Raw genomic sequence first — 25,371 nt, forward strand, 5'->3', positions numbered from 1 at the left:
ATCTTACCTTTTATTATCCTTAAGCAGAGCATTTGCCAGCGGAGTTCACGACAGTATTTATTATCTGCTTACCAATTTTACAATTTTATAGAAGAGGAATCTTTTCTCTAATCTCCCAGTGGCTTATCATTGTTTTAATTATTTTCATGTATTATAATGTGTGAGACTTTTCTTCATGAAATCAGAGAACTCAAAGCCTCATAACTTTCGTATGATATCAAGATTGTGATGTTTTTCTACAGAGCTGACGTCAAGTCTGATTTCAAGCTTTAATTTCAAACTAACCAAATTCAAGTGAGCAAATTCTGACCTTTAATCCACCCAAAAGAGCATTTTTAGGCACTTCCTATAATGAAAACACTCAGTTAGAAGGACTAAAGCTCTTAGGTTCTCTTAGCAGTAGCTCTCACACACACAGAAAGCACTTCCTGACAGCTGTCACTCCCATTGGCCACCAAACCGTCTCCCCCTCTCTGCCCGACAACATCCAGGCGTTTCCCTGTCAGACAACATATGCCACTGCATTTCTCCTGCTCCTAGCTGCCTGACATTATCTACTCCCAGTCCCTGTGGCCGGCACCAGCTCTCAGCCCCCTTGCTGGTGGCTCTGCGAACATGATCTCTGATGTCTCTCAGGCAGCAAACTGATGCTGTCACTGCACCAAGATTCAACACGACCCGCTGACAAACACATTGTGACAAGGACACACAGGCACACACAGTGTACACGCAGACGCACAGTTGTGCTCATGTCTCGTCAATATGCTGCACAAGAGTCAGTGCAAGTAATGCCTTTATTCAGTTGTTATTTTCTCCTCTGTCAGACCAGGTCAGCGGCACACACGCCCCGACTTAAAAATTATGCTTTGATGTACGTTTGTGAATTTTTATAATTGACACACAAAAAAGGAAGAGCTGCTGAAAGTTGCACGAGGAGTTTGAGTTTAAATCTAAAAGATCTGCTGTAACTGTGTTTTTATAAGACCACAAAGGTGGATGATGGGGAGAAAGGTTTAATTCATCAGCGGTCGTTGTGATTTCTTTGCTGTGAGTTGTACACACAGACAGCATATAAAGGAAGTCTCACTGCAAATAGGAGAAAGAGTTACTTGTTAAACAGTGTAGAAGAAATAAGGTATAAAGCCACTTATCCAAGAGCCATGAGTAAACAAAAGCGGCTTTCAACTCCTTCATTTGTTGACATTGTCTGCCACCTGCTGGTAGAAGTGATACACTGCAGCAAGAATGACCCCAATTTTTATTTAGTTTTGTCATTTTGTTTATTAGAGCAGAAGAAATGCTTTGTACTTTATTCGAATATATATTGTGCAGACTAGAAGAAGAGAGCTGAGTCTGTTAAACTGCTGAGAAGGAACGTGACACAGTGACGTGAGGCTTCTGAATGAAGATGATGTGTGATGGAGAAAAAAAATCCAACGCCATCGCAGATCGGCATCAACCAACTTTATTTGAATTTTACAGTCAGACAAAAATTGTTGATCTGTCGAAAATATAAATTCTGAACCAACATAATAACTATGAAACATGTTTACATAGTCACAAAAATGAACCCAGCGAGAGCTCAACTGTAAGCTGGAGGTTTGCATAAGAGTTCAGACTTGCGTAAATATCCCTCTCTCAGTGCTTCCTGCCTCTTTATGCCAAACAGGAGTTACAGTTACAGGGTCGTTGCAAAACACAGGCTCAGTGATACCTGCTGTGGGAGCATCACACCCCGCTGACCCTGACCTCAAAGGTGACGAAAATTCAACATGTTTTTAACATGTTCTGCTACTACAAATATCAAATACTTTTAATTGTTGAAGCAAACAAACAAAGACCATTAAATAAAACTATCATTTACAATATTATCAAAAAGAAGAAAAATCTCTCCACACAGTCAGTGCTTTCATAATTATGGATTCTTAAGATCGCCCAAGAATCCATAAGTTGATGGCTTTTAGTTAAATGCATAGACTACGTCTCTATGGGATATGAATACACTGAGAAGGAGGAATTGAAATGTAAACATACTAAAATCTGCAAACAATGAAACACATGAAAACAACTGGAGACTGAGGTGAGTTTTGGATCAGTAGAAATGCTCATTGCTAAAAGTTCTACTTCTAAAAGAAATAAATCACAGCATTAAATGGCTACATCACTAGAATAATGCCAAAAGAAGTGCAGATGTCTGCGCTCTAATTGAAAACATAAGAGCAAATTGTTGCATTTAAATTTTAAACTTGGATTTAAAATAAAAATAAAAACATGGCAGCACTTTTCATTGTTCACTGGTTGTTCTGAGACCCTTTTTGAAGACTGGCTTCAATGACGAGCGCGAGTGCTCATTTTTCACATCAATCCTGGACCTAAAGTTTGGAAAATGGCCAACGACTTTTCATTAACAAAATACAAGATAAACACTAGGGCACCGTTTCTGGTTGTGCTGTTTCACTGGTCTGCTGAAGTTACTGTAAACTACAACGGAGCAGTTTGTTAACCTGAAGCAGAGCTAGAGGACTCGATGGCATTGCTGTGCCTGAAGCAACTGAATTACATATCTGACCTTAGGAGAAATACTGATTCCAAACTGACAGGAAAAAAAAAGCACTATTTCTGTCTTAGGCCCTGGTCACACAGGGATAGCGACCGTTTGGCAACCACCTTTCAACCATCAGTTGCTAGGGAAAAATGGGTTGCTTGTTGTTCTGTGAAAACATCTGCTAAAACCTTAGAGCAGGGATGTCAAAGTCTTTTTACACTGTGGGCCACATACAGCCCACTTTGATTTTAAGTGGACTGGACTGGTGAAACTACATGAGGAATGTGTAAAACTGGAGAAAAGGTTTGGGTAGGGTTCAAAATATAAAGTTTTGAACACTGAAAAAAAAAATCATATATATTAAAATAGCAGAGCCTTAAAGACCAGGCAGTGATTAACCCTGTCAGAGATTTTTAGTAGAGACACCTGTGTGTTATTAATTTGAAGCTCCTACGTCTCCTCATTCTCGAGGTATCGCATTTACTGGCGTCCACATCACCAGGCGGGTGGCTGCTTGTTGATATTGGTCATCAAAAAGGTGCCGCAACAAAAACCTTGTTATTGCTTTGGTCTCTCGATTGCTGTGATCCCCTGCAGTTTATACAGAAGATGTTGCAAACAGTCGCCAACTACTTGTGTCGAGTGTCAGTCAAACAATGAAAAGTGGGAGTAGTGAGGTGCCCATATGCCGCATGGCTGAGAGCAGCCAGCCTGGGTTTGCATCTGACCTGTGGCCTGTGCCTTCCCTGCTCTCGCTCCTCTGCTTTCCTGTCATTCTTCACTGTACCCTTTCAAAGAAAGCTGTAAAAAGGCCAAAAAATATTTAAAAAAGAGAAGTGGAAAAAGTGCAAACTGGACAATGTAGAACATTTACCTTTAAAGTAAGAGTTGTGCCTTCTGAAATGTCTTGGTTAAAGTGACAAGTTGACAAGTGCTAGCATACAAATCAACATTTCCAGTGTAAACAATGAGTGATAGCATTAATATGCTAATGACCAAAGCAATGACAAGAAGATTTTTGGTGCAGCACCCTCCTCGCGACACATCTCACTCAGCAACCTCCAGGAACGACTCACCAGCTGTTAGGGTACCAAAAGTCTGCCAGGGGTTTGCAAAGGGGTCTCTAGGCCTGTGTGACTAAGGCCTTGGGTCAACACTTGCATTTTAAAGGAGAGTCCTTTGAATTTGCCCAGACTACTCTTGAGATGGTGCATAGTGACAAATAACTTTTGACCAAATGAAAACTGGCAAACTCAAAACGTTGACTCAAAAGCTGTTTGCGGTTTTTAAATTATTATTATTATTATTATTATTATTATTTAAATTGTGGGCTGAAAACACAAGTGACACCATGTTATCTGCAACAAAAATCACATACTCAACCAAGAAAATTAAAAACTTAAAAAGAAGACATTTGTACATGAAACAAAACAACAAACTTAAACTCGACACTGATATACAGCAGTTAAAAACATGTATTTGCATCACAGCTGTTTTAGTGGAATTATGAGTTGTAAGATTTGGTATGTTGTATTGCTCTGCAAGGATCTACTTTTTGTAACCAAAAACAAGCAGATATCTGGGCCTAAAGCCAAGAGAACATCTGTTTAGCCACATAGTTGTGGCTCTACATTTAATTTCCACCTGGCTGTGGTACTTCTACAATGCTTTCCTGTTGTTTTGTACAATAATCCTGAACATTTGCCTCATTTTCACCAAATAAAATAATCAAAAACACATCATATGTGTTTATTTAACTATCATATCTACACTCGTAACATGCTTAACACTTCAAATCAAACAGTCATAATACAAAATCAAACAAGTCCACCGCATTGCTTTGCATATATTGTGCAGATTCCAGAGCCTCTGTGCTCTCCAGGAGTTATGGCTAGTTCCTTTGAAGAACAGCAGGCCTCTCTTTTTTCAGCAGTTAGAACTTTGCAGCCAAGAGAAGCACAATGTTTCGTTACGTTCCTTTATGCAGAGACCCTGAGGATGAAGTGGAGTGGCTGTTCATCTGCAGAAGACAAGTGTGAGTAACACTAGTTAGCACTGGCACAGGTTTTCAACTGGTTTGTTTTTGAGGGTGGCTGTAGCTCAGGAGGTAGAGCAGGTCAACTACTGATCAGAAGGTTGGTGGTGCGACTGGTCCAAGTTACTCTGATGCCTCCAATGGAGTATGAATGTGTGTGAATGTTAGTAAAAAAGCACTTAAGCATGGAAAAAAGTGCCTGAATGAATGAAGCAAGTTGTATAAAGCACTTTAAATGCTCAGGTAGAGTAGAAAAGCTTTATATAGGAACCAGTCCATAGTCCCTGCAATAAATCATTCATTATCTCAACTTCATTTTCATTAAATTCTGCCCACACCCCTCACCCCTGCAGTAGCTTTACCCACAGTTTGAGAACCGGTGGGTCGGCTTTAGCCCTTTAGTTAAGACAAAGGTCTATGAGTGTCCTCACAAAGATGGAAATGAGCGATGCACAAACGCTGTATAAGATATGGAGAAATAGAAATTTTTAAAAAATCTTTCACAAAGTCATGTTTCTCCAGTATTGTTTTACACCTCACATACAACTGTTGTCTGGCTTAGAAATCCTCAACCCTGAAGACAGACAGTGCCCATCACTCGTGTTCAAAAAGTTGCCCACACATTACTCTAGGGGGAATAGGAGAAAGCAAGAACAGTTGTAGGTAGCATCAGGGTAGGCCTGACTGACAGGCTGATGACACACCATATGGAGATGCTGTGCGAATTTTACCCTGAGGGGGACAACAATGTTTTTTTATTATTTGTTTGCCTCATCCCTGTCAGCTTCTGTTACGGAAACGAGAAGGAAGAGACAGCCAGGTTGTGGGAGCTGACAGCCACGCACGTAGATACAAGACAATACGCAGACGCACGTGTGCGCAGAAATGACAGACTGTGCTCAGACACAGACGAAGTACAGACACAGAGCAGGAACACGCAGTTGGTAAAGACATACTGTACACGGGGTGAGCAGGGACTTTATGCTGTACTTCACTCTGGAAAGTGAGATAACTGATCTACGGTTAACTGGCTTGAGTTACCTTTAAGATGAAACTGTAGTTAAGCTTTGAACTGTGATACAAATATAAAGAGAAACACTGCCCTGCACCAGATAACTGACAGGATTTTAAAAACATAAACACAAAGTTAATCAATAATGATGTAAAGGTAGGCTTATGTTTTCAGATATAATTGGTTTGGAGCACAAAATGCTATTTTTTCCATTTTTAAACCATATTTATATACTTTATAAGTATATATCCACCAACCTAGTTGTATAACCGATTATGATCATCAATGATTCGAAAAGTCTTAAAGATTTTAAAATGAAAGATGCAAAGATTATTTTAATTCACAATTCTTTTTGCCTGAAATACAAATCTAGAAATTATCAGTAAAATCAAAAACATACCTGTTTGGAAGCTTCAGACGAGGAATGGACTTCATTTCCAAAGTTTCCATTTAACTGCATCGTTGCTGTGAAAGTAGAAAGTAGTGAAAGAGCATTGAAACATCTGTTTCTCATTCTGAAAGCAGTAGATTTTTATAATAGAAATCCTATTTCCTAAAACGTTAGGCCTCCATCTAAACCAGGGGTGGGGGAACTCCAGGCCTCAAGGGCCAGTGTCCTGCAGGTTTTAGATATCATTAGTTCATTACCAGGCCTCTGGAGAACATGAAGACATACTGAGGAGGTAATTTAACCATTTAAATTATCTCTGTTGGATCAAGGACACATCTAAAACCTGCAGGACACCGGCCCTTGAGGCCTGGAGCTCCCCACCCCTGATCTAAACAGTACTCAGTTCTTTGATCATTTACAGCAAATAAAGCAGAAAGCAAAGCTTCCTCCTTACCCTGTGAAACAAGCCTGGGATCAACAAAGCCCCAGTGCTGATAGAGAGCTGCCAGATCATGTGGACTGTAGTTTTTCAGGATACTTAAAATATCGATGTCCGTTGGCGTTTCTCCTGTTGATTCACTCTTTCCCTGAGATATTCGGAGTGTATCTAAATATGCTTTGCTTCCGTGTAGCCCCCACATATTCATGGCAGCCCAGAGATCAGAACCTTTGGGACCTGAAGAAAAGTCACTTGAATGCCTGCGAGAGTGGAGCTTATCTGTGTTAGAGGAAGAAGAAGAATTCCCACTGCGATTTCTTGCCAGCATAAAACCCAAACCCTCCTGTGGGAAGTTCCCCTCCACAGTGGCTCTGTTGCCTCTTTGTTTTGGGCTGCTGGTAGGCTGCAAGCTCTGGAGACTCTTGCTGTTCACAATGCTGTTCACAATGCTGTTTGATGAAGTAGCTTGGGTGCTGGAGCCTTTAGATCCACCCCCCACTGTTCGGTTATGCTCCTTCTTTTGATTTTGGAGTCCAACCTTGCCACTAGACTGTGTCGCATCTGAAGGTCGTGAGTCCTTTGACTGATGCTTGGACTTCAGGGTGCTTGATTGATTCTTGTGGGACGACTGCTTATTGCTGCTGCTGCTGCTGCTGCCATGGTTTGTGACCCCGGGAGGCTGTGTGCGCTGCGTTCTTGGAGTAGGCAAAGCTGGACAGTCCTTGCCTTCGAGGAAGGGTGGCGGCCCTGTGCGTCTCCACTGAGAAGCACCTGCCTTTAAACTCTTGAGACTATTAATGCTAGGTGCCCACTTGGGTGCCATGGTACTGCTGCCATCCACCCTGTGGGCAACACGCTGATGGATCCACAGTACTTCTGGGTAGTTGGTGGTGTGGGAGCAGTATGGGCACTGATGTCTCACCAGGCCCTGTGTTTTTACTGAAAAACTAACATCAGTTATGGGTAAAGAAGAAAGATTGAGGAGGCTGCTAGCATCGCCAGTAGCATGTCCCTGCTCTTTCACCTCTGAGCCATTTGTCTTTTCCATTTTAATGTTTGACTCTACTAACTCCTGGCTTGGAGAACATGAATATGGATTCCAATATGGCTGACTGAGCAGGATGCTCCTGCTTCTGAGGTAGTCCATGTATCTTGAGGCTTTGGAACCACTTCTGCTTATGTCCAAATTGGTGCTCTGTTTGCTGTAGGAACTCAGGAAGTCCTGGTGCTGCGTGTGCAGGTGAGACCTGAGTAGCGCGGTGTCAACAGTGTGGAAATCACAGTGCTCGCAGAAATATTTCTTTTTATCTGCAGGTAAAAACAGAAGGGGACATTCATAACAAATGAGGTCAGTTTTTTTTACATATACAAAAAGACTGTATAATAAAGACAGAAGGATCACACATCTAGCTAAGGAAGGAAAAAACACCCCTAATTAGACAAAAAGATAGAATTATGTATTGTGCTATTATTAAATGTAAATTGTGTTTATTTATTGGTCATTATAAATGCAGATGCCAAAATATTAGCAAACAGCTAATATTGGCCCTATTAGCTTTATTTCATGATTACTGGTGCTGCCATGATGAGTATTGACAGTCATTGTGGTAAGTCAGACTGGTAGAACATAGCATCAGCACGTTTTAATAGTAATAAAGAAATTTGTCATTAGTCTAAAGATATTGTACACAAATAGAAGCTGTTACATAAAATTTTCCATATTGATATTTTGTCCCACCCCTGACACACAATTAATAAATCTAAATCTGAATCTACAAATCCAACCAAAACAGTTTTTTAAAGATTTGTTAAGACAATAAAACAATTATTAATGCTGAGATTTATATATTAAGAGTCCCTTAAAAATATTAGGTAAGGTAACCTTACTGCGTTTGTATGTTTACAGACATTCTTGTGTAAAAAAGGGCAATTACTGCTGCTGTAATCCATTTAGAAATTCGCTAGTGATCTCTCCTTTACACAATATATTGCCAATTTAACTCATTTTTGTACTAGAGTTGTAGTTTCATTTACCTTTCAGAAATCAATTTGTATAAAATACAGCCCTTAATTGATGCTTTGATGCTTATAAATGGTAAAAGTACAAAACTGTTCTAAGTCTGATCAACGAATATAAACTCTTGTCTAAGCTCTGTCGTGGATAATGTATTATGGTGTGTTGTGGTGTATTCGGCTCACCTTCCTGGTCTAGGCTCTTGATGTTCTTCGTCTGTTTAGATGAGGAGTGAACATCTTTAACGTTTTTAGTCTGTAGTGCTTCATAAAATGCTTGACCAAGTCCATTCAGCAGAATAGAGTCCTTCTGGCTAATCTTTTTGTCACCACCTTTGTGATCAAGGCCTGCATCACCCTTCCTCTTCTTAAGATTGGAGCCGGCTGTGTCATTTGGCTTTCTCTTCTTCTCTTGCTTCAAGGGGACGTACTCGCCTTTTTCTATGTCATATGCCACTTCCGCATCAGCTAATCTCTCCTCCCATCCCAGACATTTTTCTGTAGCCTCCACTAGCCGTCCTCTTGTAGCTAACTGCCATGACTGGTAACTACAAATTGGATCCAGCTCAGGAATTCGACTGCCCGGCTTCACTTCTGCAGGGCTTTCCCTGGGTCCAGCAGAAATGAGGTTCAGGCTTTCCAAAAACTGCCTCTTAGCATCTTGCACCTCGGAGGACTCCACATTTCCTTGTGTTGGATTCTGCATCTGAGTGCGGGTGTGGTTCAGTTTATGCAACTTTTCATGTATCTGCAGTGTCCTGCGGTCATTGAAGAAGTTACCGCAGCCTGCACAGAGCTCATAGAGGCACTCTTCATTCGTCAGTAATGCTGGGTCCTGAGGAACCCCGTTGATGGTGGCAGGCGGTTCGTTGCTTTTGCTGCCCCTTAGCTGGGCTTTCACTCGATGAATGCGCATGTGACTTTGGAGGAACCACGCTTGGCGAAAGCGTCGTCCACATATCCGGCAACCGTGATCCTGAGAGCCACGGTGCCTTTTCATGTGGGACTTGAGGAGTAATACCTGAGGGAAAACCTGGCCACAAATGGTGCAGGAAAAAGGTCCGTCATCACCTCCATCGCTAACCTCGACACCATCTTTAACCTTTTTCTTGGTTGTTTTCTTCTTGACCTTTCCATTAATGTTATGAGCTTTATCAGGTGGGCTGCTGAGCTCAGGAGGGTCAGTTATATCAGCATCCTCTTTTTGCCCTTCATCTCCATCCCCCTCCCTGTCACTGAGGTTTTGGCTCAAAAGGCCCAATTTATGGCTTCTAATATGGGCCTTTAGGCTGCCCTTCTGAGCTGTCCTGTGCTCACAGTAGGGACACTTGTAAGGCTTCTCCCGAGTGTGTCTTCTCATGTGCTGAGATAGAGAGCTTAGAAGTGGAAAACTGCGACCACACACCCCGCAGGTGTGGCATGGGGTTACCTCATCCTCTGCCTCCACTTTAGCTGTGTGTTTTTGTGAAACATCCTCCCTTTCTTCTGTCTCCATCACTTTTCCAAGACCACCGGTCATCAAGAATCACCACAGCTGTTTAATAAATCCTCTTTGAAACTCTAGAAAAGTTATTCTTCCAAAACTTATTGAGTTCTCAGCACAGGTAACAAAAACTTGCCAAACATCACAGCTTTAGTATCCAATCCCGATCTCTGAAGAGAAGTTCCTTCATCAAATGGCATGCTGTTTTTATGATACCTGGAAAAAAAGAAACTGAAATGAGTCCCATGATAATTAAATTAACTACCAAAATTCAGAAAAAAGCCAGTTAAAAAAAGTCTGTCCAAATGGCTTTAAAATAATATGAAAACATAAATGAAAATACAGTATTTAAGGAAAAAACAGAGATTGCACAAAGACAACGAGCTTGAAAGTTAATCCTTGGTATGACCACCTTAATTCTTTAGTATTCTTCTGCTGTAGATAGTTTTCGAGGTCTGCACTGCACAGCATGCTGAGACATGCCAGGTTTTCGGGTAATAGCCGTTCCAAAATCACCAAAATGGTGCAAAAATAGCGTTTTATGTATTTTTTTCATAAATTCAACTAAAGAAGTAGGAACACTTCATATGATTCCATGACAGGCTGCTGGTAACAAAGTGTCTAAAGATACAATTTAATGCAATAGTTGCTTTTTTGTCCAAGTTGACACAACATTGGTTTTTATGTGAGCTCAGTGTTAAGTGGCCTAACAGATGAATAAACATGGTCAGGTACAAGGACTGAAAATGAGTGAAAAAGCAGCTGATGTCCAAAAAGAAAAAAAGGAAAACTTTAATTCTTCAGAACTGAGAAGCCACACAGAAAAACTATTAAAGCTTAAAAGTGAATGTGACAGTGGCCACAGCATTTGTGACTCACTATCTTATAAACCAGATGTCACGATCCTGGGTCTTATGACCCAGTGTTTTGAGTTTTAGTTCATTTTGATGTTTTAGTTTATGTAAGCCCTTCAGGTTCCTAAGTTCATTTGTTATCATGCTTAAGTGTTTCTAGTTCTTATTATTTCCCCCTCGTGTTTCCAACTATGGTAAATCTCCCCTGCTTTTCATGTGTTTCATGTCTGTGTCTTACATTGTGAAGTTTGGGTTGTCATGTCTACGTCTCATTATGTTTCCTGTTTTATTGTGAAGAGGTCTGGTGTTTCTGTGTTCATCGTGTTCAGTTTTACTCTTCCCCTGTGGCGTTGTTATGTTCATGTTGATCTACTGTGCCTTTCTGTTCCATGTTTCAGATCCCTATGTTCTGTCTCCCCCAGTCTGTTAAGTCCACATGTCTTGAGTTCCGTCAGTGTGTTTCCTGTTTTACTTTCACAGTCTGTTCTATGTTAATGTTTCTAGTTTTGCTTCCCTTGCCTCGTCCTGCTTAATTACTCTCAGCTGTGCTCTCCTCCTGTGGCTCATTCCCCCTCGTTATCCCTCAGTGTATTTAAGCCCCATGTTTCTCTTTGTCAGTGTTGTGTCCTCCATCATAGCTGTGTGATTTTTCCCTGTGGCTCCTTGTGCTTTAGTTTTTCCCAGTTTAGGTTTGTGTTAATTTTGCTTCAGTTTGCCTTGCCCTTTGTTTGTACCTTTTTTTCCAGCCATATTAAACGGCTCGCTTTTTGTTAACATTCAAGTTTTGTTCCCTGTTCCTTGGAGTCTGCATTTTGGGTCTTTTTTCAATTCATACAGTCTGCCCTTGCCAGACTGTGACACCAGATTGTATAACAATCTATACCAACAAGAGATTTGCAACATGTAAAAAAGCACTGCAGTGAGAGTAGACACCCCTGGTTTAATTTCATATCTTTAAATAGAATAAACTGATGACTGAATAACTGAATAATATTTTGGTTTAAAAACTGTTTAAGATCAAGCAGTTGTTGATTCACATTAAGGTTGTTTTACTCTGTGCTAAGAGAGGGTGAGAGCTCACTGAGGCAATTTGCATCACGGAGATTTTGGAATAACCTTTGTCCTTTACTGGATGAACGACGGCTGTCTGTACCTATTAGACCACGGGTCAGTGTCTCAACATGCATGTGTCTGTCAGACCTTTGGTTGCTTATGCCGAAATTGAGTGTGTGAGGTGAAGCATGAAGAGATGTATTCATTCCTGGCCGGCCAGGATGAGCCCCCAGGGGCCATCCACTCTAATTCACGATCAATAATCCATTATCAACAAACTTCATTTTAGAAACTCACTTACTCGCACATACAGAGCACGGATTCTGGGCTGAGTGCTGATGCAAGATTGTAAGTAAAAAGGTAAGAATGTATATTTGTAACTTTTAGTATCAAAATAATCTAAATCTTTAAGGTTTTACACACAAATCATTGTTGAGACTGCAGGTATAGTGATGTAGCATTTGTCCAGATCCCTGACCTGGTTTATACCTATATTTTTGGCTTTTTTTTTTTTTTTTTTTTCAAGGATGATGATTTTTTTTTTTTTTTATCTTAAAATAGCTTGCCTCGGACAGTAATGTTTTATCAAAACTCCAAAAAACTTTGGCAACACGAACACAAGGCTAATCAGCACATACTGGGTCATTTTTGCATGGCCTGCGATGCTGATTCATAATCATATATTTAGTGGTGAATCAAACAAGATTCAGTAGCAGATAGAAATGTTGGTGACCGTGAAGTTATAGGAAATGGTATTTAAAAGGGTTAATTTAACACATTAGCTAAATATTATCATATAATACATAAAATAACCATAAAATTGAACTTTTTATGTTTGCAGCACATTTTTTTGGAACAGCCTAGGGCTGGGCGATATGACCCAAATTTCATATCTCGATATTTTTTAGCTGGATGGCGATATAAGATATATATCTCGATTTTTTTTTTTTAAAGCCATAAAGTAAGAACAAAAAGAGAGTTCTTAGTCAAAGCTGTGTCCCAGATGTCACACAGGCACTTTTATTAACATAGAGCAGATGTACATAAAATTTACTCAAAAATAAATTATGAGCATTTATTAAATAATAATGCTCCATAAATAAAAGAAAACAATGTTGTTTTTATGCATAACAAAAAGCTCACAATTGTGCAGTCAGAATGTAAACTAAAAGACGCTGAGCATAATAACATAGACAGATTTCACAGCTGCTCTGTTCCCAACTTCTCCTGTGTGACTGACAGCCTGGAGTTTGAAATCCGCTTCGTAACCACGTCTCTTAACAGGTGCCATTTATGGTCCTTATACACACACAATACGGTAATATTACGCTGAAGCACAGTACGTATCACTCCGCGAGGCTCAGCCGTAATGCTCCGACAATCCATCAAGCGGTGCAGCTCCGTAGCTTACCAAAGTCGTACTAAAACATTTTGACAGATTGCTGAGCGCCGTGTACCACATAAAATCGGTTCGCGGCCATCAAGCACAACCAGAATTCATACAAAAGGCGCGCTGTCAACTTTTGAGAGAATGAAAGGGTTTTAGGCCGTGCAGCCCCTCTGGGCTGCATGGCGTTAGCGTGGTTAGCTCGTTAGCGTGGTTAGCTAGCTAACACGTTGACGCGGTCCAGCCCCACACACGGGGCGATGCGCAGTAACTCGTTAACGCAGATTTGCCGTGTCCATCTTGTTGCTTCCTGCAGGTGAAGCGATGGGGGAGGAGGGGGAGTTGTGTTGAGTGAAGGAGAGGCGAGGCCGAGTAACGTTGCGTAAAGACAAAAGTGGACGAAAGAGAGGCAAACTTGCGGCTCCACAAGTATAATTATAACGTAACATAGACTATATCGATATAAAGGATATTGTCACATCTTATATCTCGTATAAAAATATATCGATATTTTTTAAAAACTCGATATATCGCCCAGCTCTAGAACAGCCTGTCCAATATATGCTTTGAGACTCATCTTGAACAGGTCAGCTGCTCATGTTCGCAACATGTTTCTTTTTCTACTCATATAGGGAACTGTTTTTTTCTTTTTTATCTGAACGACCAACTCGTGAGATACAAGATTCTCCCCTTTTTTTTAAAAAAAACCAAAACAAAACATGATCACTTCCAGGGAAACACTGGGGGGGAAAAATAAGTTTGTTGTTCTATGAATTGACCTCATAAACTTTAGAACAACTTCAGTGTTTTTTTCCATAATGCACATGTAGGCGAATATATTTCATCATAGTCATCAAGTTCACCAAAGCAAGAATCAAAGTAGTTACCAGGAAAATTATGGAGATGGGTAAAAAAACAGGACATCTGCCCTTTTGTGTCATCTGGTGAAGTTATAAAGACACTGGGAAATGATGTACCTGATATTTGTTTTGTTGTATATACATCTGCTGCACCTGCTTTGGCTGGTGGGGTAAAACATGTCAGGTAAAGGTGCCTGTAAAGCCACTCATTCTCATTTAATTATTTATTGTTGTTTATTGGAGAGGTTTGGGGATGCCCAAGTTCAAACCATCTCAACCTTTCCTCTCTAACTTTGCCTATAAAAGCAATTTGTGCATCTTTAACTCTGCTAGCTCCCTCTCAGCCTTATTCAGTCTTATTTTACTACAAAATATGATATTCTGCATTGAAGAAAACCAGGTTTTTGCTTGTATATGCTGACAGTTCTTAGAAAGAAACACCAAATTGACAAAAGTCTCTATCAGCAGGTCAAGCTTAGAGAAAAATCAGAATTGCTTAAAGAAAATTGGAATCTAGCGATAAATCTTTCATCATTTTAGAGATAAATGATCTTGTCTGCCAGGAAAATGAGTTTGATGTGAGAAGCTCCTTTAGAGACTTCTTATCAAGACCTCAAAAAATGACAAACATACAAGCAGCTGTGGTGCTCTACATAACGAACAGTGCATGGCAGAGGCAGCCTGATGTAGCTAAACATGTTCCTCAGGCAACGACGACCATTTGTTTGGCTGTTTTTAGTGAAAGAAGGTACTCTAGCTCAGCCAGGCAGTCAAAAGAAAAACCTGCTATTGTGTCAGCCGCACCAGAACTGTCACATCGCCTCATGTCTGGCCCTCCACCCCTCATTAGGGGGTCGAGAGAGTTATTGTTAAACCGAGGAGGCCTGGGCCTACCCATCACTGTCTTCAAATGGGCGAAGAGGCGAGACAAAAGACAACGTTTGTTTGTCTCGTCTTTCTTTGAATGCAAGGGGGAAAAATAGGTACACATACTCATAAAGGCTAAAGCAAAAACACTGACTCCAGCATGATTTCCAGGAGGTGAGGTTGTTCGTCTAATTATCTGCTGTATGTGCATCTGCATCTGTCTAAATGCGTGCCTGCCTGCTTGCTATCATGTGTGCTGATCCGCTCACGCTACAATGGGTGCTGAACCCAGAATCTGGAGGAGTTTAGGAGGGTTTTTTCTGGACATGGCAGGTGTTTGGCAGGCAGACGCTATCAGATTAACGCACGGGCAATGTGGCACACTGTCTCCAAGAGGGGGGAGGATATGGGAGAGAAACTGGAAGGTGGCAATTAAGGGGTTATGGTTAAGGCGAATGTAATGAGTTAACACAATGGGGATAAAGTCAGAGAGCTGAGGGCAACAGATGGGAATAAACAGGCCATCAGAAAGGAGGTAGCCGCCTCTACAGTATGAGCTTATGCCTTTGTCAAAGCAGCCTATCTGCTTAGTGAGTGCTAATATTTGCATCTGCAGTGTCCTACTACTGCATGTGTACACAACAAAAATAATCGTGAAAACTCCCCTTGTCTTACCCCCTCCTCTCCTTCCTGTACTCGGCTATCTTTTCCACCTCTTCAGCCTTTATCCCATACAACAGTCAAAGCCCATTGGAGGATCTGTAAAGTAATGCAGATAGCCAAACATGTTGCTCTGGGGCTTAACTCATTTCTTTTAGAATCCCTCGCTCCATTTTTCACTCTCTTTTCTCTGGCTGATGAATAGGCACGTCCAGTCAGCTGTCCGCACACTGATTCATCCTGACGTCCCAACCAGCTCAGCACAAACTCCCTATGGTCAGGGCACTGATGCTGAGAGCCTGCGTTCTGCGATGTGCGTGTGTACTCGCATGAAAATATCCACAGCGTTGCATGTTTGCGCACTGACTGTGTGCCCGGTTGCTGCTGTGGACTGGAAGTCTCCCATCTAATCTTTAAAAACACCTAAAAAAGCCTCAAATACCAATTTTTCCTTTTGCAATAAAGAAGTGTCCACAACAGCTGACGTCTGCGCATTTCTGTATTTGCAAACTAGTGAGAGATGTGAAAAATCATTGCTGTGTGTATACCCCATGACTGTGTGCATGCATATGTGCACACAGTGCAAGTGTGTGTGTGCATGTGCTGAAGTCATCCAAATATTCACATCCACAAACCTGTGCCAACATACCCCTGACTGGAGATGGCATGTGACTGTCCTTATGCTAGTGTTCAAAGCCACAGTGACTCGCTAAGCCTCACCTCGCATCTACCGTTTTGTGTCCAGTAATCCTGTCCACCAACTGCAAACACAAATGAAAATATTACACGTTATCTTTGCTGCAAATATAGTCTGAGTCTATATTCAGGATATTTTCTATCATATTGTTCCCATCTTTAACTTATCCAGATGGACAGTACAATAAATTTAAGAAAAACCTTTCTGCCCATCAGTCATTCCTGACAGTATGATTAATCTTGTGTCAGTTGTTAGCGGATTACAGGAAATACAGTGTTGCACAAGGGATATTTCACAACAAATTAAAAGCAAAGTCGAGCTTGCCACATCAAGTCCTAGTGGACCAGAGATATCCTCAGAACTGATAATTATCACATCTTTCATTACGAAAATTCTGAAAGTGTGGGGCGGTTTAAACCTACAAAATGTTCTATTCTTACATGCTGAAGAAGAAGGAGGACGCCCACAAGCATAGCAAACACTACATGTGGAAGATGGTGACTCGTGCAGCTGCTGCAATAGCTGCACCCCAACCCGATGATAAGAAAGGCAAAGAAAGGCAGCAAGAGTCAGATATGGAAATACTTTGCATTTGCAAGGAGGATGATCGGGGAGTGATTATTGATTCACAAAAGCCAATGTTCAATGATGCTACTGTGATTTTTAGAACAAGCAAGAAAATAGTTAAGAGAAGAACCTAAAAGCCCGACATCTAGACCAGTTCACAGAATGAAAGGCGACCGAGTTTCAGTTCAGCATTTAAATATGCAAAGTATCATGTTCTCCTGAAATACATATTACCATTTTGTTTTTAAAAGCAAGAACTGCTGTTGTGAAGTTAACTATAATGGCTAATGATTTAACTAATTTTACCTTTTAAAGTTAAGCTACTCACATTTCAGTCCATTTCCTGTTATCAAAGTAAAATCTTAACATTTCTTGTTCTGTACTGCTTTTATTTACAGATAATGTAATTTTGTAATGTTCAAGTGTTTTTTTTAATAAAGGAGTTGGGTATCGGGAATCATGTAATTCTACTGGTATTGCTACTGACTTCTACATCGCCAGTGTGTGAATGTGTGTGTGAATGGGTGGATGACTGAATGTAGTGTAAAGCGCTTTGGGGTCCTATGGACTAGAAAAGCGCTATACAAATGCAGGCCATTTACCATTTACCATTTACATTTCTGGCATAGATATATCTATAGTAGGCACAACTGAAACTCAATGATCTGTAAAGATTAATTACTTTACTCACTTTACTTTTAATTAATGGCCTTCAATCCCATAGAAATCTACGTGAAAGGGGATTTCTTACTTGACCTCTGTAGACAATTTCCTGCCCTTTTTATGCACTCAAGTCATTCACTGTCGGATATACTGAATAATCAAATTCACAAAATTTGTAGATCTTGATCATACGATGGTTCAAAATGGAAGTATGAAACCACACACTCGCACACTCGCAGCTGTCAATCACAAGTCATTGAGCATGTGGTCTCACAGTCAGACCCGCCCCTTCTCGAGCCATCTTAGTTTCTGCAACCAAGAAAGCGACAGCAGAAACGCTCAAGGCTTTAGATCAGGTGATGTCACAGCAGCTACGCCCATCTTTTATCGATCTTTTATGATTACCTACTCTTCAAAGCAAAAAGGGCCAGCTTCTGGTTAATTGATATAATAATTTTTTACTTTGAATGTCAATGTTAAAAAACAATAAATAGTTGAGTAGACATTTAAATATTGCTGCCCTTCCAAGTTAATGCCAGAAATACTAGTGGATTAAATGTATTATTTATTTTATTAATGTTCAACAGCAGGTCCCAGTTCACTACCCGTTTCTCTCTCTCTCTCGCTCTCTGAGAAGGGGAACAAGTAAACAGATGATAGCCATGCTAACCGGCGCTGTTGTGCAGTACTCTGATGTATGAAACAAGCAGGTGTATGTCAGTTTTGTGTCAGGGTGTCTTCTGTCTTTTAGACTCGTCAATTCACCATTTTTTTCTCTGGTTAGTTTAAGATAATTTCTTACAGGTTTTGTGGGCTCAACACAAACTCCAGGTGCAAGCATGACTTCATGTGTAGCAACTATACAATACGAGTCAGCAACTGGACATCAGATATATTGCCTTGAATACAAACTCGTCCAGTTAACAAAAGAAATATCAGTGTGTTTTAAAAAAAAGCCTTCCTTCTATCCTTCAGTCAAATACCTTCTATAAAAATATAAAGAAATATGTGTCATCATAAAAATGTTAAATGTCAAGATATTTTTCCACTTGCGTGGTGTGACTGCAGAGCTAACAATGACTTTCTCAGAGTAATACAGGCATGCTTCTTCCCATCCTGCCAGCGTGGCCTGAATGCAGCAGTAGAGGTCTTAGAATAACCTAGTGACCACAGAACAACCTCATTAGAGTGAAGTCTTGAAAAAACTGGCAAAACAAGATCAACACACATTGATAAAAGTACACAGCTCAGTCCTTCCAGACAACTCTCCATCCCACCACAGCTGGATTATCCTTTTACAGCTCACAAGCAACTCCTGTTATTATTCAGGGCCTATGACGTTCCTAGAATGACTTAATTGCACAAAAACAGTGAGGCCGCAAGGCGCTGTGGGCGACCAGCCTAATGTACCTAAAAGATTAGACAGCCATGAGCTCAACAGTCACAAGCACGGACAAACTTGCGCACATTCGTGCCCATCCCCCTTCTTAGGCAACTCTCCACTTGGTTACACAACATATACAGGGATTACTCTTCATTGCATGAGATGAGCTGCTCAATGAGTGGCTTTTATCATGGATGCCCCTTTGTGCACAAAAGGGGGCATCCGTGGCATGACAGAGAAAAGACGGCAGCGGTTTTACCTGCTGCAGAAATACACAGTGGTCTCATGCAGACATCAGAAACTACCTGAGCAGCTCCACTAAAGAGCAGAAAAGCAAAGATGAAGAGTTGTCATTTTTAGGGCTATTTTCAATAGGTTATTATTACTGTTGATTTATCCTCCATGGTAGGCCTGAGGATCCACTGTGTACCCACTCTCTTTTCGGTTCGGATTGGCTAGTGTGGGAGACACTGGAGTATAATCTGCTGGCATTAACTTGCTCTCTAAAAAAAGCACTCTCGACAGGGATTAGATTATCATGGCAAGGTCAACTCAAACTCACTCCGACTGTCTCCCTTTATGTCTCTATCACTCTGGTTTTACTTTATCGGCCTTCCTCTCATCGTTCGGCCTCCTGTCCATAGGTGTAAATTCGAAGACACTGATTTCATTGTCACCTAAATGCGAGTCAAGCCACTAAGTAAAAGAAATGACAGCAGATTAAAGGAGATTAAGCCTACAGAATAAGGCCAAGAGAAGCAGTAAATCAGAACACTTATTAGAAAATGTTTTGTTGATTTAAATTATGTAAAAGTATTATTGTTTTGTTAAGCCTATTTATGATTATCATCATATTCTAGTTATTTTTCTGGTGACTGACTAATAGGTTCATCAAAAAGGAGGCTGTCACTGTAATCTTATGCATCTTAAATTGGAGATAAACTTTAGCTTGAGTTGATCCTCAGACTAATGAAGATTGAGCCCAAATAATGGACACAGCCACTTTAACTGTACAGTAAATATTATTTTTATGACAGGTTTGCAGTCAGAATTAATGTCTGCATGCAAAAAGTGCATCAGAGGCTGAGGAGGCTGAATCACTCCCCTGCAAATCAGAAAGAAATTTGACATAATTTTAACTAAAATAAATACAAAATGCTAAAGCTGATATTTCTAATCAAACGTACTTTAAGTTGCTTTGGTTTTGCTTTTTCCTGACATCTAATGTTGATCTCTATCTGCGTAAAAGATCATAATTCTCAAGTTACGTAGTAGATAATGATTTGTAACGACATGTGTGTGTAATTTCCCGTTTCCTGATGATTAAGGTAAGGATTGAAAAAGCGTAAGGGGATACCTGCTTAGCGATTTTACCCTGGAGCAAAAGACAGCTGGCAGGAGGGTCTGGATTAGGTTTCCCATAGGGGTATTGCATCTTTTACACCACCACTTCTTTGGAATAGAATGAGCCGATAGTAACCTGATTCCTCCAGACCCATCCAATCTCGTCTCATTGGTCTCAATGGGACCAAACAGAAGGGATCTGTGAACGCCTTACTCATCCCTCCCATCTTCCATCTGCCAGTGTCTGCACTCCAGTTCCTCCACCGGAGACTTAAAGGCCATGTTCTTCTTTCTTTTCTTTATTGAGGAACCTATATGAATCATCAAAAACTATAAATGTTCTCCGCCCATTCAATTCTTAATTGTGCTAAAATAAAGAAACGCTGCTTTGTGGTTTTGTAAAAAATGACGCAGTAGCTAAATTAGTGTTGCCCAAAGAACTGATCACAATAAGCTCCTAAAGAAAATTCAATTTGTTTTACATTTACATTTTCAGAATTTTTTTAACATAAATATGAATATTTTTCATTTGTAATTAGAAGACAAATTTCCTGATTAATTAATTTGGTGTCGAAAAATTAGCAAACACGTTATAAAAGTTAAAACTTTGAACTTTAGAAAAGAAAAGAAAAAGCATGTTTAAATATTTTACATTTATAATTCTCTTTTTTTGTTTAGGAAAAAATAGCAATTTGAGTAGATTTACTTGCTTAAATTTTAAATGCTTAAGCTTGTCCCTAAAGATTTTCTGTAGGATGATGTTTCTCATCTGTTTACATAAGGCCCAGGTAATGTGACCACCACCACATGCTCTGAATGCAGCATGTGATCCATCTGTATGATGTGCTGTTAGGTAATCACATCAAAAGAGAGGATGCACACTCAGCAAGAACGCGTACGCCTTTTAGCCACAGATTCACCCGCTGCAGACATTTGGCCCACTGAACAGTGCAGATGTTTTTACGTCTAAGTGTAAAGCTCAGTTTCCTGTGTTTAACCCACTCAGAACTTGTTTTCTTTTTTAGGGGTTTTTAGTTGTTTCATTCTGAAAAAACTAACTCCACTGTGATTTGCATGTATGTTAAACATAACTGAAAGATTGTTACACCTACTATAGATGTTACACTGAGAAATAAATTGACTAAAGCCACTTTTCCCTCAGGGACGAGGAAATCTTTCAAAGATGGTTTAAAGTTACATGACTGCATGATCTGGATTGCTTAAAACATTTGGGGCGGAGAGTGTCTGTATGAAAACAGTAAGTGATAACAGAGGTTGTGATCAACAGCAGCACTGCAGCTCATGTTTGGCCATTTGTGTTAATATGACTTTTTTTTAACAACGCTACAGGAAACTGGTTGAAGTGTTTGCCGCACGACCAAAAGTACTGAGACCAGGTGCAGTGAACTTGGAATTTTACTGCCTTTGAAATGGCTGTTTCAAAGACTGGGTTAGGTAGGCAGTTTGTGATCAATCTGAAAAATTACAATTATAACCTGAATACAACTAGTTGCGTCGGGTGCCCTATTGCAAAGACACGTGTTGAATGGGAGTTTCCCTCATCAGTGTTGGCAATTAGACGGCAAATTATTGGAGACGGGTTGCCTGTCTCCAGGAATAGCCTTATGATCGAAAGTGGCCACCCAGAGGTTGAGGATGTTGCACACTCAGCCTGTGGGCGACCAACTGGTAACGCAGCCACTTCAATCAGTCGCTGAATGCAAAAAAAAACAATCAAACAAAAACTACAACTGAAGTTTGTTGTTTGTTTTTTTGTAGATTCGAGGAGGTTGTCATCTTATTTCTCTTTTGGTGTCACTGAGACACAAAGCAGAAACATGAAAACATGCTGAGTATTTACTGCTTCATGCTGGATTCACAGGGAACAACGGTTTAATGGTTTCAGGGATTTTTTTTTTATTGTAAACTGAGGTTTGTAAAAATAATTTAAAGACTAAGAAGCTTCATTTTCATTTGATGAGGTCATTGACATTCACCCCAGATTAAAGTGCTGCCCACTAAAAAGAAAGGAAATTGAAATGATTATTACCACCCATTTTAAAACTTGTGTTTGTGCTTATTTTCACTTACAATAACAATTGCCTTTGTTTTGCAACCACAAAACAGGTTATTACATAAAAACATTAGCATGGGCAGTGTCTTATTTTCAACACAATTTCCACACAGAATTTCCCAATCACTGCATCCCTACTTTCAGCCCACTATCACAATGGGTGCTGCCCAAAGTGGAGATGGCCTGACCCCTCACATCCTCCTGCCTGCGCTGTCTGCACCCCTCCCCCTTCCAGCAACAAGCCTCTGTCCAGACCCCCGGCCTCCTGACCTAATCTAGATGATTAAATCATTTTTTCTTTAGCACAAATTTTGTCCCCCCCACTAGTCTTGTCTGGTAGTTGTCGCACACCCTCCCCTATTGATCGCCATGCTGAGGAGATTACCCTAATAGCTGGGATTACCTCCCCACATGTTGGCTGGTTACTCTAGGGGAGGAGGGGAGGGCTGGAGATGGTGCATGATGTGCAAGTGCAAAGAGGGAGGGGGGGAGTAAAACATATTAAAAAATTAAAATTAAAATCTAGACCTGGATTTGTTTGTTGCCTGTGAGTACTATAAAAGACAAACCAATATTACTCTCTGTGGGATGTAAATAAGACTTTTAAGCACCCACATAACAATCTTTATCATTCAGTGCTATGCTGTGCATGATCAGTCATAAGACAAGAGCTTTTTGAGGCAGGGGTAGACAAACAACACCCTCCTAGCCCTTTCTGACAAAAATTGGGACCGCTCCTCCTGCTTAGCCCAGCTGAAATCCAGTTTGAGTGCTAAATCAGCCTCAATCTTTATAAAAGGTTAAAAGTTTCAATTATATTTTGTTATAGATTATTATGCGCTATTTTTTGTTTCTTTTGCTTTGTTTGGTACTAATGGTCAGACAAAAGAAGCAAAACACACACCATTTTTTTGACTTTTGGACCCTACTCATCAGTCCTCTCCTGATAACAATACAGTTTAAGTGGCCCATCCACATGTTTCACTGAGGCCTCTGTGGTGTGGAGGCTCGGTGGGTGTTTTAGCTCACTGTTTCTAACAAGTGCAAGGGGTGAGAGTGGTTAGAAATCAAGATGTTAGACCCACTGTGACACGAAGGCAGGCGGGCAGGCTGAGAGAGAGGCTGGAGGCCATTCAGACAGTGCAGAGCAGAGAAAAGGAATTCCGTTAATCCGCCGCTGATCCGGTACAATGGCAGCCTTGTTGTCTGTCCCGTTTGCGCTCACTTACTCACCACAAGTTTGCGTGCGTCGACCGCCTTCACAGCTGTGCCCGAACAGCACCGGAGATGATGGTAATGGTTAAAGAAGCGATAATGTGTGGAGCTGGCAGGGAGGGGGTGTCAAGTCGCTACATGTAGGAAACAGCCTCGCTTCACGGGACACACGACTTCTCCCGAGTGCGTTACAAATAACTGACATCCATATTTAGTTGCCAACTAACCGACGGGGATGTTGTAGTCAACTTTCGCCAGCACAAACTCAAAACGGAGCACTTCTCGTATAAGCTGCTCCCGTCCGACACCCCACCGGGTCTCTTTTGTTAGTTAACCGTCGTTTGGCTTCACTCCTTACCTCCAGAGGGGTTAACGATAGGCGGCAGGTCGCTCCTGAAGGAATCCCATCACGGACCGAGCTCTCGCCTCGCAGCGGATAAACACTTGTCCACAAACCGAAGGGAGGGGAGCGGAGGAGGAGGGAGGCGGAGGGGGGCTATCCTTTGAGCGGTGTGCTCATCTCCTTTCTGCTCGGTGGCGTCAAAACTTCCGCGTATTTCAATCACAGCGGTGCACCTGAACCGCGGTTCCCGTTCCGCTCCTCGGCTGCTGCGGCGGCCGTCGTCGTCGCCGGGGACATGAGTGACGCGAGAGATAACGTTATTAACGTTAATAACAAGCAAGGGCGAGTGATCTCTGCGTGCGCGCGCCTCGCTTCCATTCACTGCAGCTGAGCCTGACTGCTGAGAGGTGACCGGTGCGCGCGCGTGCGGAACATTGAGTGAGGTCGAGCTCGTGTTTGCGGCCCAAATGGAGGTAAAAGTGTGCCCACACCGCCACTTCACTAATGCCACCTTGAGTAGAAACGAGGAGTTTACGGTTTGGATTATTGTTTTGCGATGTTTTGCAACAATAGTTGCAATAATAATAATAATAATAAAATAAATAATATATAGACTTTTCATATAAGCAAAAAACTTTAAATCCTATTTTAATGGCTTATTAGTTCACACGTTATATGATTTAAAGCAGAGGCGATTCTAGGATTAGAGCTTTGGGGGGTGCTGAGCACCCAGAGAGCTGCCCAGCCAGGCAAGATAAATCATATAATTCTTAAATTCATCAAGTCTCCCTGTCCCTGGGTCCTCGTCTCAAAACATGACATCACTGTTTTGTACATTTTAACACAATTTAATCCCCACATTTGTGAAAGAAAAGCAAAACACTTTTTTTGAAAAGTCTGTAACAAAACCATCAAATCTGATAAAGGTTATTTAAATGCTGCAAAAGAAGAATGGATTGGAATAAAAAAAAAATACATATCCTAACCTTAATTACTGGGGGAGAATAATGAATTATGCACATAGTGAGTAAAAAGCAAACTGAGTGCATTTTTTGGACAGAGATTCACTTTTAATGTGTATGTATAATATAATACAGATACATAAAAAAACACTCCCAAAACAGAATAAATTATTACAAATAAAAATCTTTACTGCAGACACTAATTTTACTAATTTAATAATACTAATTTTGTGTCGTGAGATTTATGGGTTTCATTCTTTCATAGTGGTACTAGGGAGAGCTTGACATTTTTATCAGGTGGTACACGCTGTAAAAAGTTTAAGAAACACTGATAAGTGTATGTGTGCTTTTGGAAAACATTTAAAGTTGCGGTACAGAATCTTTGAAACAAGCTGGCTTGAAACATTTTTAGAATATAAACAGAGCACTCTGCTTCTCTTTACAGCTCCTCACACCACCAGGGCACCGTTTGGCACTTTCTGATAGTGTGCAAATGTGGCGCACGTACTGCGGCAGTCATACA

General features: G+C 40.8%; 1 protein-coding gene across 4 annotated transcripts; it reads right to left on the reverse strand.

Annotated features, from left to right (window-relative positions):
• Window positions 1-1,455: 1,455 nt before the first annotated feature.
• On the reverse strand, window positions 1,456-24,309 carry LOC146643774 (zinc finger protein 516-like). Of its 4 annotated transcripts, none has more exons than XM_085396589.1 (6): window positions 23,902-24,309; window positions 16,320-16,360; window positions 8,622-10,134; window positions 6,438-7,730; window positions 5,993-6,057; window positions 1,456-4,565 (listed from the first exon to the last, which is right to left on the reverse strand). In XM_085396589.1, the coding sequence occupies exons 3-6, from the start codon at window positions 9,952-9,954 to the stop codon at window positions 4,515-4,517; spliced, it is 2,742 nt and encodes a 913-aa protein (XP_085252715.1). In that variant the 5' UTR covers window positions 9,955-10,134; window positions 16,320-16,360; window positions 23,902-24,309; the 3' UTR covers window positions 1,456-4,514. The 4 variants fall into 4 exon arrangements, with proteins under 4 accessions (XP_085252715.1, XP_085252716.1, XP_085252712.1 ...); XM_085396590.1 differs by lacking the exon at window positions 23,902-24,309 and adding an exon at window positions 23,414-23,522; XM_085396586.1 differs by lacking the exon at window positions 16,320-16,360.
• Window positions 24,310-25,371: the final 1,062 nt, after the last annotated feature.

This window comes from Rhamphochromis longiceps, linkage group LG22 (genome assembly GCF_057381845.1).
Source record: "Rhamphochromis longiceps isolate RC_006_pf linkage group LG22, R_longiceps_female_GT1.1, whole genome shotgun sequence".
Lineage (NCBI taxonomy): Eukaryota > Metazoa > Chordata > Actinopteri > Cichliformes > Cichlidae > Rhamphochromis > Rhamphochromis longiceps.

What these genes read in the sequence shown, in the direction of transcription:
- LOC146643774 (XM_085396586.1), bottom strand. Translation starts at nt 9,954, where the DNA reads ATGACCGGTGGTCTTGGAAAAGTGATGGAGACAGAAGAAAGGGAGGAT. An exon ending in TCCCAGGCTTGTTTCACAGG is followed by an intron (nt 6,058 to 6,437) that starts GTAAGGAGGAAG and finishes CTACTTTCACAG; the next exon opens with CAACGATGCAGTTAAATGGA. An exon ending in CGTCTGAAGCTTCCAAACAG is followed by an intron (nt 4,566 to 5,992) that starts GTATGTTTTTGA and finishes TGTCTTCTGCAG; the next exon opens with ATGAACAGCCACTCCACTTC.